Source organism: Colobus angolensis, unplaced genomic scaffold (genome assembly GCF_000951035.1).
Source record: "Colobus angolensis palliatus isolate OR3802 unplaced genomic scaffold, Cang.pa_1.0 Scaffold22, whole genome shotgun sequence".
Lineage (NCBI taxonomy): Eukaryota > Metazoa > Chordata > Mammalia > Primates > Cercopithecidae > Colobus > Colobus angolensis.
The window spans coordinates 3,088,102-3,099,987 of NW_012115377.1; the positions used below are offsets into that span (position 1 = coordinate 3,088,102).

At 60.8% G+C, this 11,886-nt stretch overlaps 2 protein-coding genes across 3 annotated transcripts; both read right to left on the bottom strand.

The window, feature by feature from the left end:
* Positions 1–2,218: 2,218 nt before the first annotated feature.
* On the bottom strand, positions 2,219–4,004 carry PRR22 (proline rich 22). Its single transcript, XM_011943501.1, has 3 exons — positions 3,776–4,004; positions 3,622–3,684; positions 2,219–3,308 (listed from the first exon to the last, which is right to left on the bottom strand). Exons 1-3 carry the CDS (start codon positions 3,903–3,905, stop codon positions 2,236–2,238), a joined length of 1,266 nt encoding a protein of 421 aa, XP_011798891.1. The 5' UTR covers positions 3,906–4,004; the 3' UTR covers positions 2,219–2,235.
* Positions 4,005–4,390: 386 nt separating this feature from the next.
* On the bottom strand, positions 4,391–11,107 carry DUS3L (dihydrouridine synthase 3-like (S. cerevisiae)). Of its 2 annotated transcripts, XM_011943502.1 has the most exons (13): positions 10,761–11,107; positions 9,762–10,050; positions 8,910–9,434; positions 8,055–8,096; positions 7,476–7,628; positions 7,043–7,159; positions 6,748–6,813; positions 6,316–6,426; positions 6,007–6,103; positions 5,736–5,811; positions 4,857–5,045; positions 4,633–4,761; positions 4,391–4,526 (listed from the first exon to the last, which is right to left on the bottom strand). In XM_011943502.1, exons 1-13 carry the CDS (start codon positions 10,856–10,858, stop codon positions 4,454–4,456), a joined length of 1,965 nt encoding a protein of 654 aa, XP_011798892.1. In that variant the 5' UTR covers positions 10,859–11,107; the 3' UTR covers positions 4,391–4,453. The 2 variants fall into 2 exon arrangements, with proteins under 2 accessions (XP_011798892.1, XP_011798893.1); XM_011943503.1 differs by lacking the exon at positions 8,910–9,434 and having other exon boundaries at positions 9,975–10,050.
* Between the last annotated feature and the right edge of the window lie 779 nt (positions 11,108–11,886).

An 11,886-nucleotide genomic window follows, 5' to 3' on the forward strand; every position in this document is an offset into this window, starting at 1 on the left:
CAAAAAAAAAAAAAAAAAAAATGCTGCTACTTGGGTCCTTGCAGACATCCACTGTGTGACTCTCACTCCACATTAATCTTCAAGAAAAGTGATCCCAGGTCCTTGCCCCACTTCCTCATCAGCCAAGACCTCCCCTACACTTGGGACACCTGGTTTTAGTTTCAGAGATACCCCAATGAGGCTTCAGGGAAAAAGGAGCTGGAAGGCAGCTGAGAAAATTGGGCTTGGGGCTGGGTGCAGTGGTTCACGCCTGTCATCCCAGCACTTTGGGAGGCTGAGGCGGGCAGATCCCCTGAGGTTAGGAGATCGAGACCAGACTGACCAACATGGTGAAATCCCATCTTTACTAAAAATACAGCTAAAAACAGCTACTCGGGAGGCTGAGGCAGGAGTCACTTGAACCCAGGAGGTGGAGGTTACAGTGAGCCGAGATCGTGCCATTGCACTCCAGCATGGACAACAAGAGTGAAACTCTGTCTCAAAAAAACAAAGTGGGCTTGGAGTCTCTCCCAGCCTGTGTCCCAAGGGGGAAACGGGGATGAACGGGGATCACTGCAGATGCCAGGAGGGCACATGGCACAGTCCCTGGGACAGTGAGACCCTGTCTTGACGGCCGCAGCTGCACAGCCCCAAGACACTATCCTGAGTTGTTTTTGTTTGTTGAGATGGAGTCTTGCTCTGTCGCCCGGGGTGGAGTGCAGTGGCGCCATCTCGGCTCACTGCAACCTCTGCCTCCCCGGCTCAAGCAATTCTCGTGCCACAGTCTCTTGAGTAGCTGGGACTACAGGCGCCCGCCACCACACTCGGCTAATTTTTTTGTGTTTTTAGTAGAGACGGGGTTTCACCATGTTCACCAGGATGGTCTCGATCTCCTGACCTTGTGATCCTCCTGCCTCGGCCTCCCAAAGTACTGGGATTACAGATGTGAACCACCGCGCCCGGCCAATTTTTGTATTTTCAGTAGAGACGAGGTTTCATCATTTTGGCCAAGCTGGTCTTGAACTCCTGACCTCAAGTGATCTGCCTGCCTCGGCTTCCCAAAGTGCTGAGATTACAGGCGTTTGCCACTGCACCTGGCCTCCTCCTGAGTTTTTTGAATAAGGGTTTCCGGGAGAGTAGCTCCAGAGAGCAGGAGGCCCAGTGCCCTGCACAGAGCGGGGACCATGGTCTCTGCTCTGCCTCCAAACACCCACCAGCCTCCTGGACTCTAGGTGAGCCTCCCAGGGGCTCCCCCAGCCGACTCCGGAGGCCCAGGAGATCCAGCCCACAGCCTGGGGAAGGGGTAGGCTGAAGGTTCCCATCCCAGAGGGGTGTCCTCATCCCGGGAGGTGCTGGATGGCACTCGGTCTCCTGTTTCCTTACGTGGCCCTAGGGCAACGGGGTCAGCCTCTCCAGGGCCACCATGAATGTTTCAGGCGAGGAGGGTACAGGTGGCCACTGCCTGGACCCACAGGAGGACTCTCGAGACCCTGATGTGGGTGAGCGGTGACAGGAATCAGCACCTGGAGGTTGTTCTTCCAAGGCTGGGCCCATCCCGTTTTGTAACCAGTAGCGGGGCTGTCCCTGCCACCCTGGACCCAAAAGTGTGGCCCGCTGGGGCCCCTGACCCTCTCCTGGGCTCCAGGTGCTGTCTCCTGTCTCCATCTCGGGTGCACATGCCAGGTCCCCTGGGTGCTGTGTGCTCCCCACTCCTTCACGCGTGGGCAGTCTCCCCATCCCTGCCCCAGCCCCCACCCTCACACCATCAGGTCAAGCCCCTGCGCCCACCTGTCCGTCTGAACAAGAGCGTGGCCTTTCCCGCCCTCCCTGTGGTGGCTGTGGCTTCCTGGGGACAGGAGGCAGCTGGGTGGAGACCTGGAGGCTGCTCCTCAAGCCCTGCCCTGATAGCTGTGTGTCTCCAGGGAAGTTCCTGCCCCTCTCTGGGCAGCCTTGCTTTTCCCCACCAAAGGGGTGAAAATCCTTAGAACGCGTCGAGTCTGGAGGTCAGCTCCCCCGTGTCCCAAGAGGCCCCTGCCTCTGCCAGTGGAGTCTGATCTTCCAGGGCTGGGACTCAAGGGGTTTAGGGTGTCCTGTGCTTCCGGGGTTCCCCTGCTAGGCTCTGGAGGCCTGTGAGGCCGGGGGCGCTGCCTTGCCAGTCTGTGGGATGAGGGGGTGAGGGGCCAGGTGTGCACCTCCAGCCCCCTCCCCATCCCCAAGGCCACCACGTGGACATGGAGCGGAAAGGCCAAATGTGCTTTAATGGGGGGTGGCTCCCAGGTCCTGCCTGGGCCCTGGGGAATTGGCGCTGGCTGGGGCTGCCAGCTGCCTGGTCTTCCCTCCCGGCTTTCCCTTCTTGGCCGTCGACGACTTTCTCTTGCCGGGCAGACTGGGGGCTGGGGTGTTGGCGGCAGGGGGCCCCGGGTGGGGCGGCTGCTCCTCGTCGAGTGCCTTGAAGTTGAAGAAGTAGTTGACGTTGGACACGGTGTCCAGGATCTCAGGCACGCTGTAGTCGAAGGACAGCAGCTCCTCGGGCAGGCGCAGCGAGCAAATGTCATCGGCTGAGTTCCCACCACTGCTGTCAGGCAGGGCCGGCCTGGGGACCTCGCACAGGGTACCCTCAGGCTCAGTGGCGCCTGGCAGGCAGTCGAAGAGCTTCATGGCGTCCTCCAGCAGAACCTTGTCAGGCAGTGCCAAAGCTCTGGCCACCTTGGGGGCCTTGGCCTCGCCTGCCCCCAGCAGGGGCCCCTCCTTGGCCTCGGCCACCTTGAGCTCGCTGAGGCCTGGTGGGTACAAGGGAACCCCAGGTCGGGCCCCACCGCCCTGTAGCTCCTTGGCGGGGAAGGCCAGGGGTTCGGGCCCAGGGAAGTGGCCGAGGTGGCCCTGGAGGTGGCTGTAGGCGTCCAGGCGCAACGTGGGCTCTGCAGGCAGCGTGATGAGTACAGGTGGCTTGTTCTCCTTGGGAGGTGGAGGGGGTGGCGGGGCCGGGCCTTCCTCCAGTGGCGGTAGGGGCAGCTCCATGAAGGTGGCGGGTCCTGCATCCCCCACAAAGCCCAGAGCCTCTGGCCCAGGGCCCTCAGGCGGGAAGTAGGGCAAGAGAAACTGGGGCCCCCCCGGTGCCGGCTGGTGGTAGGGGTATGGGGGCAGCCCCGGGGCCTTCAGGTAGGGCTGCGGCTCCAGGAGGTAGCTGCCTGGGGCAGAGGGGCCCCCCACTGGCCCCCCACTGCTTGCCGCCAGCTTGTACAGGGCCGACTGGCCCAGGTCAGGGGTGGTCCACTCAATCCGAAAGATGCGGGGATCGAAGAAGCACCCACATGGGGCCATCTGGAAACCTGTGGGCGGCAGGCAGGTGGCCTGAGAGCAGCCGCTGCCTGAGGGGCCCAGCTCAAGCCTGGGGGCCTGTCTGGCGGATGCCACGAGAACCTTGCCATTGGGGGGCCCCTTTGGGGGACGACATAGGTATTGCTTTGGGGCCCTGGCTGGGTGATGGATAACACAGAGCTCGTCTTTGGGGCTCATCTGGGGGACCTGTGTGAAGCAGGGGAGCAGAGGCCAGGCCTTCAGGCCCCCACCTAGAGACAGGGCAGGGGCCTGCACACTCAAACCCACTCCCAGCCTCATCAAGGGTTCAGGGGAGGCCGGTACCTGCCGGAGGGGCCGGAAACACCTCTTTCTTTGGGTCTGGGGGATGGTAGAGGTTCAAGGAGCCTGTGGACAAAGGTGCCCGGGTGGGTGGGGCCCTTAGGCGGGTGGGCCCCTGAGCCCTCCCTAACAGGTGCCCCTGCCCACCCGATCGTACCCATGGCGGGAGGCGGCTCGGTGCAGGTGGGAGTGGGCTGGCTGCCCAGTGCCTCGGCCCCCTCCAGATTCTGGGGGCTGAAACCTTCCTGGGGAGCTGCAGGGGCATAGAAGGGTTTGGGGTGCTGCATGGGGCAATGGGGGGCCCAGCCCAGACAGGCCAGGAGGGCGGCAGTAGGAGCCCAGGTGGCCCAACCAGAGAAGAGGCTGAGAACCTGGCGGGGTTCTGTTTGCCTGGTTACTCGGGGCAGCGGGTTCCAGCCTGCAGCCCGCCCACTGGTTGGGGTTCTGGGTGTCAGGGCCGGGCAGGGGCAGACGGTGGCAGAGACGGTCATCACCAGGGGAAGGAGGACTCTGGGCCAGGCCTTTGCCTCTTCCAGCAACACCCCCTAACGGCTTCGAGGCTGCCTCCTCCAGACAGGCTGCCCTGATCCCCACGGGCATGCAGGCTGAGGCTCCCTGCCCGGGGTCCTGCGCCCGCTACCTTCTTGGGGGTCAAGGCCTCTCTGGGCACGAGCAGCACCCAGCTTGGGGCAGGGCCCATGGAGGCGGCCAGGAGGTTTGGGGAAGATGGGGGCTAAGGAGGGGCTGCTTCAGGGTCACAGAAAGGCCTGGATTTTAAAAGAATAAAATTTATTGTACTCTCCTCGCCCCACGGTGCCCCTGGGAAAGCCTGAGGCTACTTGTACGCGTTGGCCTTGTGCTTCGGCAAGAAGACGAAGTTGGGGGGCACTGGTCCAAGGAGCATCTCACTGTGGGAGGGCAGGTGGAAAGCAAGGTCAGGCCCAGGGCCTGCAAAGCACCCTCCATGACCCACGGCCCCGACTCCAGCCCTGCAACTCCGGCCCACCCAGGCACCTGATGCGGATCCAGTCGGCGGCCTTCTGGCTGGCCATCAGCGTCTCCAGGTAGTCGCGGCCCAGGTAGTAGGGCGGTCGCTCATTGATCCTCTGTGGGAGCCGTTCCAGCAGCCCCACGGGCACGTACCTGCAGGCAGGCGGGCAGGCAGCAGAAGAGGCTTGAGTCAGCCCTAGCCAGCCGCAGCCCATGCGCCGCCCACCCCAGCCAGCCCCAGTGCCCACCGGCACAGGAAGGACAGCCACTCAAGCAGGAAGCGTCGGGTCTTCTCCACACCCTGCGTGTCCGAGCCCCAGTGCTCCAGGCCGTAGTTGGTAAAGTCCCGCAGGATGTCCAGGCGCTCGGACGATGAGATGTCCCAGTGCCGCTGCTCCTTGATCTCCGTAAATAGCCATGGCTTGAGCAGGGCGCCACTGTGGGACGGGCGATGATCAGTGGGCTCAGCCACCAGCCTGCCTGGGATCGTGTGGCCCCTGCTTCCATGGCCTGGCCTGAGCCGGAGCCCAGACCACGAAACCTACAAGCCTAGTAAGCCTCCCGGCTGTGTGCACACAACCTTCAAAGCCCAGGACTTTTTTTATTTTCTTTTTTTTTTTAGACAGAGTCTGGCTCTGTTGCCCAGGCTGGAGTGCAGTGATAAGATCTTGGCTCACTGTACAACCTCCATCTCCCAGGTTTAAGCAATTCTGCCTCAGTCTCCCTAGTAGTTGAGATTACAGGCGTGTACTACCACACCTGGCTAATTTTTGTATTTTTAGTAGAGATGGCGTTTCACCATGTTGGCCAGGCTGGTCTTGAACTTCTGACCTCAAATGATCGGCCTGCCTCAGCCTCCCAATATGCTGGGATTACAGGGGTGAGCCAGCACACCTGGCCAAAGCCCAGGACTTTCAACCCACCATAATCAGATCCCATGGCAGCAGCAATTTTCAGTCCTCTCTGCCACAACACAGCTGCAGCTCCTAACATCGCCCTCTGCCCCTCCCAACTTGGGACCAACAGCCCGCCACAGAGCAGGGGTGGGTGACGGCGTGTCGGGTTTGGGGCACTGCTGCTGTGCATGAAGATGGAGCTGCACCTCTGTAACATCCCTGGGCACTTACCGGGCAATCATGATCCCGGCGACACCAGTCTGCATGGCATGGTTGGCATCCTCAAATGACAAGATGTCCCCGTTTCCTGAGAAGACGGAGGCTGGGGTCTCAGGGAGACACGGGCAGGTGGGACCCTGGGGGTCTCCCCACCAGCCCCCTTCAGTTTTGACTGACCCAGTGGCCCCCATCAGGGTGGTAGGAGGGGGCCCCAGGTGGGAAGGCGACGAGCCCAGAGGGACCGAGGGTGGCAGAGGACAAGGAGGCTTCCCGGAGCACCCACCGAACAGGGGCATGGGGCTGGCGGCCTTCACGCACTCCTCGATGTACTGCCAGTCTGCTAGCTTGGTGTAGCGCTGCTCCCGAGAGCGGCCGTGGAGCTGGGGGAGAAGCCGCCACGCAGGGTAGGAGGCAGAGAGTGAGACGCAGAGAGAAAGAGACCGACAGAGCCAGGCTGAGAGGGACAGAGAAAGACAGAGGCGGAGACAGGGAGGTGTGGAGGTGAAGAGGGAGGGATGGAGGAGAGGAGCCGTTAGGAAGGGACGCGGGGTCGACCCCGAGACCCTGATGCCCGAGGTGTCCCAAGACCCACCGTGACGAGTGCCACGCCCCAGTCCCGCAGCTCGGGCAGCAGACGGTGCGCCAGGTTCACACGCTCCTGGACGCCTGTGCGGATCTTCACAGTCAGTGGCACGTCCAACACCTACAGGATGGTGGGAGGTGGTGGGAGGTTGTGGGAGACACTGGGAGGTGGTGGGAGGTTATGGGAGATGGTGGGAGACGGTGGGAGGTGGTGGGAGATATTGGGAGATGGTAGAATGTGGTGGGAGGTGGTGGGAGGTGGTGAGAGATGGTGGGAGGTGATGGGAGACACTGGGAGACAGTGGAATGTGGTGGGAGGTGATGGGAGACAGTGGGAGGTGGTGGGAGATGGTGGGAGACGGTGGGAGATGGTGGGAGGTGGTGGGAGGCAGGGCCTGGGGGAGTTGTTTGGGAGCCAATGTGGGGGTGTGGCTGGCCATACCTGGTTCATGCCACGAACGATCTGCTGGAACTTGGTCGAGCGATTCATGAGGGCACAGCCCCCGCCCTGGAAGAGACAGGCGGGTGGAGGGAGGGCAGGACCTGGGCCACCCCAAGACCCCTCACCCCTGCTGCCTGGAGGCCCCCACCAGGAGATGTCAACCCGCAGGAAAGGAAGGGGCTCCAGGGGCCACACTCGGGCCCAAAACCCTGACCCTTCACCCACGACATCGCCGGCTGGCCCAGTGCCTCCCTGCCCAGATGGGGAAACCAAGGCACACGTCCGGGGCCACTACCTTCTTGTACACGAGGTCGATGGGGCAGCCGACGTTGATGTCCACAAAGTCCACCTCCACGGTGCGGCTCAGCAGCTCGGCACACTTGGTCATGGTGTCAGGGAAGGCGCCCTCCAACTGTAGGTAGGCAGCAGCAGAATGGGGGTGAGGGGGGAGTCTCAACTGTCCCCACTTGGCCATTCCCTCCCCACTGGGGGGCCCTGAGCCAGCAGCCTCCTCTCTCGGGCCCTCCCTGGAAGGAGCCAAGGTCTGTCTGCAAGGCACCGGTCCCCGGCCACGGCCATTGGTCCCCAGAGGTGGATCAGGGCACCACCCCCACTCCACAGCTGAGGCCAGGGGGTCGAGGAGGCAACCAGGGCAGACCTGGAACCTGACTCTGAGACAGCGCAGCCGAGGGCCCCTCCGCTCTCCCTCCCTCGGGGCGGGCACTGACCTGGACGCCAAAGATGTCTTCGCACTGGTGGCGTTTGAGCAGGGCCCACTCGGACATCTGACCCTGCAGCAGGTTGGTGCAGACGGCCATCTCCCCGCATGTCACGTCCGCCCCGAAGCGCTTGCAGATCCGCCGGAAGGGCAGGTTCCCACACTGAGGGGGGAGCAGGAGACACATATGCTCGTGCACGCACGCACACACCTACACACACCACACACACACACAGATACACGCATACACAGACACACAGACACACACACACACAGACACGCGCGCACACACACCATGCACACAGACACACATACACAAACACACACACACGCATACACAAACACACGCATACACACACACACAGACACACACACACACAGACACGCGCGCACACACACCATGCACACAGACACACATACACAAACACACACACACGCATACACAAACACACGCATACACACACACACAGCCGGATCCTGAATATGTGCCACAGCCCCACAATCCAGCAGGTTGGGGAGACACTAAGCCCTGCTGGAATGGCCACACTGCCACCCTGCCACCCCAGCAGCCACCTGACCCAGGTCCTACCGTGGTGAGGGGGGCCAGGTAAAGTTTGCCACGGATGTCCAGCTGGAGGGAAAAAAAATACAAGTGAAGCCTGGGCCTCCACCCCAGCTGCTGAGGCCCTGGACCTCCCTTCTCCCCACAGTCTAGGACACACTTGGCCCTGGCCCCAATGGCCTGACTCCTTTTCTGGGCCTCTGCATGTGCCAATCAATCCCTTCATCAGGAATGTTCTTTTCCTCATCGTCTCCTCCACTGGAAAGCTTCTACTTAACCATCCAAACCCAGTTGCAATGCCCCCCTCTTCCAGGAAGCCTTCCATATTGTCCCCTGCTACCCAACTCTGACCCTGTGGGACTCAGAGTGTGCCCAGCTTTTTTTTTTTTCCCAGATGCAGTCTCGTTCTGTCGCCCAGGCTGGAGTGCAGTGGCACAATCTTGGCTCACTGCAACATCTGCCTCCTGGGTTCAAGCGATTCTCCTGCCTCAGCCTCCTGAGTAACTTGAATTACAGGCGCCCGCCACTATGCCCGGCTAATTTTTGTATTTTTAGTAGAGACAGGGTTTCACCATGATGGCTAGGCTGGTCTTGAACTCCCGACCTCAAAAAATCTGCCTGCCTCAGCCTCCCAAAGTGTTGGGATTACAGGCGTGAGCCACCGCGCCCGGCCCTGTCCAGCTCTTTCTGTCACCACCAGAGTGGGACCTCCTGAAGGCTGGGCCCAGGACAGAGCACAGAGAGGGAGACTCAGCTGGGAGCTCCTTCAAGGCACAGCCTCTGATTCCCAGGGAGCTAGAACAGGAACGTGGACACAGCTGGTGCCTAATAGATGCACACCAGACGGACAGGTCTGCTACTGACATTGTACTCAACACGTACCGGCTTCTTCTCACAGGGCCGCAGCCTGACCACGTCTTCATCCGTCAGGGGCCCGCAGGTCCGCACGGGGCTGCTAGGAGGGGTGCTAGTGCCCAGCCCCATGGGGACCTGCTGGGCGCCACAGTTGTCCTGCCTGGGAGCACCCTCGGCTGCCGTGCCCTCGGGTACAGCAGCAGCAGGTGTGGGGCCCGGCGGCTGGCCCTGGCTGAACCGGCGCAGGGCCAGCTCAGCTCGCTCGAAGCGGACCTCGCGCTTCCGCAGCTGCTGCTGCAGGGCTTTGTCCAGGCCGTTGCGGACTGGCGGGGGCTGGGCCCCGCGGGCCGCCAACTCCTCCTGCACCAGATTCTGTCCCTCGGGCCCCAGATGGGCTCCAGCGAAGCGGCAGGTCACGCCGTAGGGGCACCGGCCGAAGGTCTCGAAGAGCACACAGCGGGGGCCCAGGTCGGCCGGCTTGGTCTCCAGGTAGCGCCCCACGTCGTGCAGGAAGCGGCAGCGATCGCCGAAGAAACACTTACCAGCCGACTCCTGCGGGGAAACAGGGAAGGAGTGAGGGAGGACAGGGAGACCCCGGGGCAGCCCAGCAGTCAGGGGTTCAAACTCTAGGTCACCCCTCCTGGCTCTGTGTGCCTGAGCAAGTCAGGCACCTCACTGTGCCTCTGCGTCTCCATTGGTACGATAAGAACAATGACAAGCCCTACAATATATCCCGAGGAGGATGAAGACGGAATGGCATCAGAGCAAGCTCACTGCTCACTGCTGAAGGCCCAGGAGCTTTCTAACAATGACCCACCGCCAGGAAACACACCCTGCTCCTGCCTGCCCCGGCAGGAAAGCCCACGTGGCCGCACTCGCCTGGATCAGGGAGGGGCACAGCCTGTTCTTGTCGTAGTGTGTGGGTTTCACATGAGGCCGGCCCTTGTTTTGTCCCCGGGCCCTCTTCTGAGTCTGCGGCTGCTCCCTGGGCTCTGCTGCCTCCTCCGTCTGCCCGTCCTCCGCCTGTCCATCCTCCAGTCGGATCCGCTTAGCCTCAGGCTCAGCCAGGTCATTGCCAGCTGAGTCTCCTACCTCGGTTTCCCGGCAAGGCTTCTCCTGCCCTTTGGCTTCCAGGAATTGGTGAAACTGCTCCTTAGTGGTGAGGTATCTGCCGACAGAAAGGGAAAGGAAAATCCTCTAAACATAGAGTCAATAAACACTAGGGAAAGGAGGCTAGAAACACTTGCCCGTGCTTAAATCCTTCTGCTGACGGGGAGCTCACTACTTAAGAACCAGCCAGCTCCCAGCCTGGGAGCCCCTCAGGGCCTCAAAAAAGATCTATTTTGTCCCTGGGTCCTCACCGTCCAAAGTGTTGCGCGAAACTATTATCAGATTCAGTCAAGAACGTCCCTGCGCATGTTAGGCTCAGAAAAACTACAATTCCCAGCATGCCTTGAAGCGGAGTCTAAGCCACCACATTTCCCTGCACGCCTTTCGGCCCTTCAAACACCGCAAGCCCCAGCAAGCAACAAGGCACTCACTTCAAACCCAGGACCCGCCAGTAACCGCCACTGGCGGAGCACATGCGCCGTATGTCCACATGCGGAGACTACAATCCCCAGTATGCACCGCGGGCCTGGCCTCAAATCCCACCTGCCCTAGCATGCACGTGGTGTCCTTCGTGCATGTGACGGTCCCCAACGTGCACGATCTCAGATACCTCCGCTGACCACGCTGCAGGCGGAAGAACGGTCCGGAATGAAGAACCGATGGCTTCTCGCCCTTAGCCGCTGCCTAATTTCCCGGCATGCACAGCTCGGGCCACGCTATGGGTGCCGGAAAGGGCCCTTGAACTTCCCTCCTGCCCCAGCGACTCACTGAGGCTTAATGGGCGCCACTCCCCGTTCCAACGCTCCGGCTCCTGAGTCGCCGCCACCACCGTTCTCTAGAGGGGCCTCCGCCGTTCCCTCCGCCATCGGCGCCCCTCACGCCTGTTCTGGAGTGTGGCGGGAAGGCCTTCCGGGTCACGCGTGTCTTCCCTGCTTGTGCTGGGGAAGTGCGCATGCTCACGTCGTTCCAATGACGCCATTGCGCGCTCGTGACGCAACGGGGGGGGTGGTGCCTGTACATGGGTAGAGCCTCAGATCTATATAAACTAGAGCGTGGCCGCTTGCAAACTGAACTGCAATCAGCTTCTGGAGTTATGAAGGCTGCTTGTTAGGGTGATTTGGGGGTTTTGTCTTTATTCTGTTTGAAACGGTCTCGTTCTGTCGCCCAGGCTGGAGTGCAGTGGTACGATCACGACTCACTGCAGCCTCGTCCTGGGCTCAGGCGATCCTCCCACTTCAGCCTCCCGAGTAGCTGCGTCTACAGACATGCACCAATAGGCCTGGCTAATTTTTATATTTTCTGTAGAGACGACGTTTCGCCAGGTTGCCCAGGCTGATCTCGAACTCTTGGGCTCAAGCGATTCTCCCACTTTGGCCTCCCAAGCGTTGGGATTACAGGCGTGAGCCATGGTTCCCAGCCCTTACTAGGGTTTTTAAAAATGTAAATTAGGGGTCGGGCGTGGTGGCTCACACCTGTAATCCCAGCACTTTGGGAAGCCGAGGCGGGCAAATCACCTGAGGTCAGGAGTTTGAGACCAGCCTAGCCAATGTGGCGAAACCCTATCTCTACTAAAAATATAAAAAATTAGCTGGCGTGGTGGCACATGCCTGTAATCCCAGCTACTTGGGAGGCTGAGGCAGGAAAATCGCTTGAACCAGGGAGGTGGAGGTTGCAGTGAGCTGAAATCACACCATTGCACTACAGCTTGAGTGACAGAGCGAGACTCTGCCTCCAAATAAATAAATAAATAAGGCCAGGTGCGGTGGCACACGCCTGTAATCCCAGCACTTTGGGAGGCGGAGGCAGGCAGATCACCTGAGGTCAGGAGTTCGAGACCAGCCTGGCCAACATGGCAAAACCCCATCTCTACTAAAAATACAAAAATTAGCCAGGC

Bases quoted from the DNA above. Each gene is read 5' to 3' on its own strand.
- DUS3L (XM_011943502.1), bottom strand. From the start codon at position 10,858: ATGGCGGAGGGAACGGCGGAGGCCCCTCTAGAGAACGGTGGTGGCGGC. The intron at 6,814-7,042 runs GTAGTGGCCCCG...TGTCTCTTCCAG, and splicing joins TCGACCTCGTGTACAAGAAG to GGCGGGGGCTGTGCCCTCAT. The intron at 5,046-5,735 runs GTAAGTGCCCAG...CCCGTCCCACAG, and splicing joins GCCGGGATCATGATTGCCCG to TGGCGCCCTGCTCAAGCCAT.
- PRR22 (XM_011943501.1), bottom strand. From the start codon at position 3,905: ATGCAGCACCCCAAACCCTTCTATGCCCCTGCAGCTCCCCAGGAAGGT. The intron at 3,685-3,775 runs GTACGATCGGGT...CTTTGTCCACAG, and splicing joins CGAGCCGCCTCCCGCCATGG to GCTCCTTGAACCTCTACCAT. The intron at 3,309-3,621 runs GTACCGGCCTCC...TGCCGCCCACAG, and splicing joins GTTTCCGGCCCCTCCGGCAG to GTTTCCAGATGGCCCCATGT.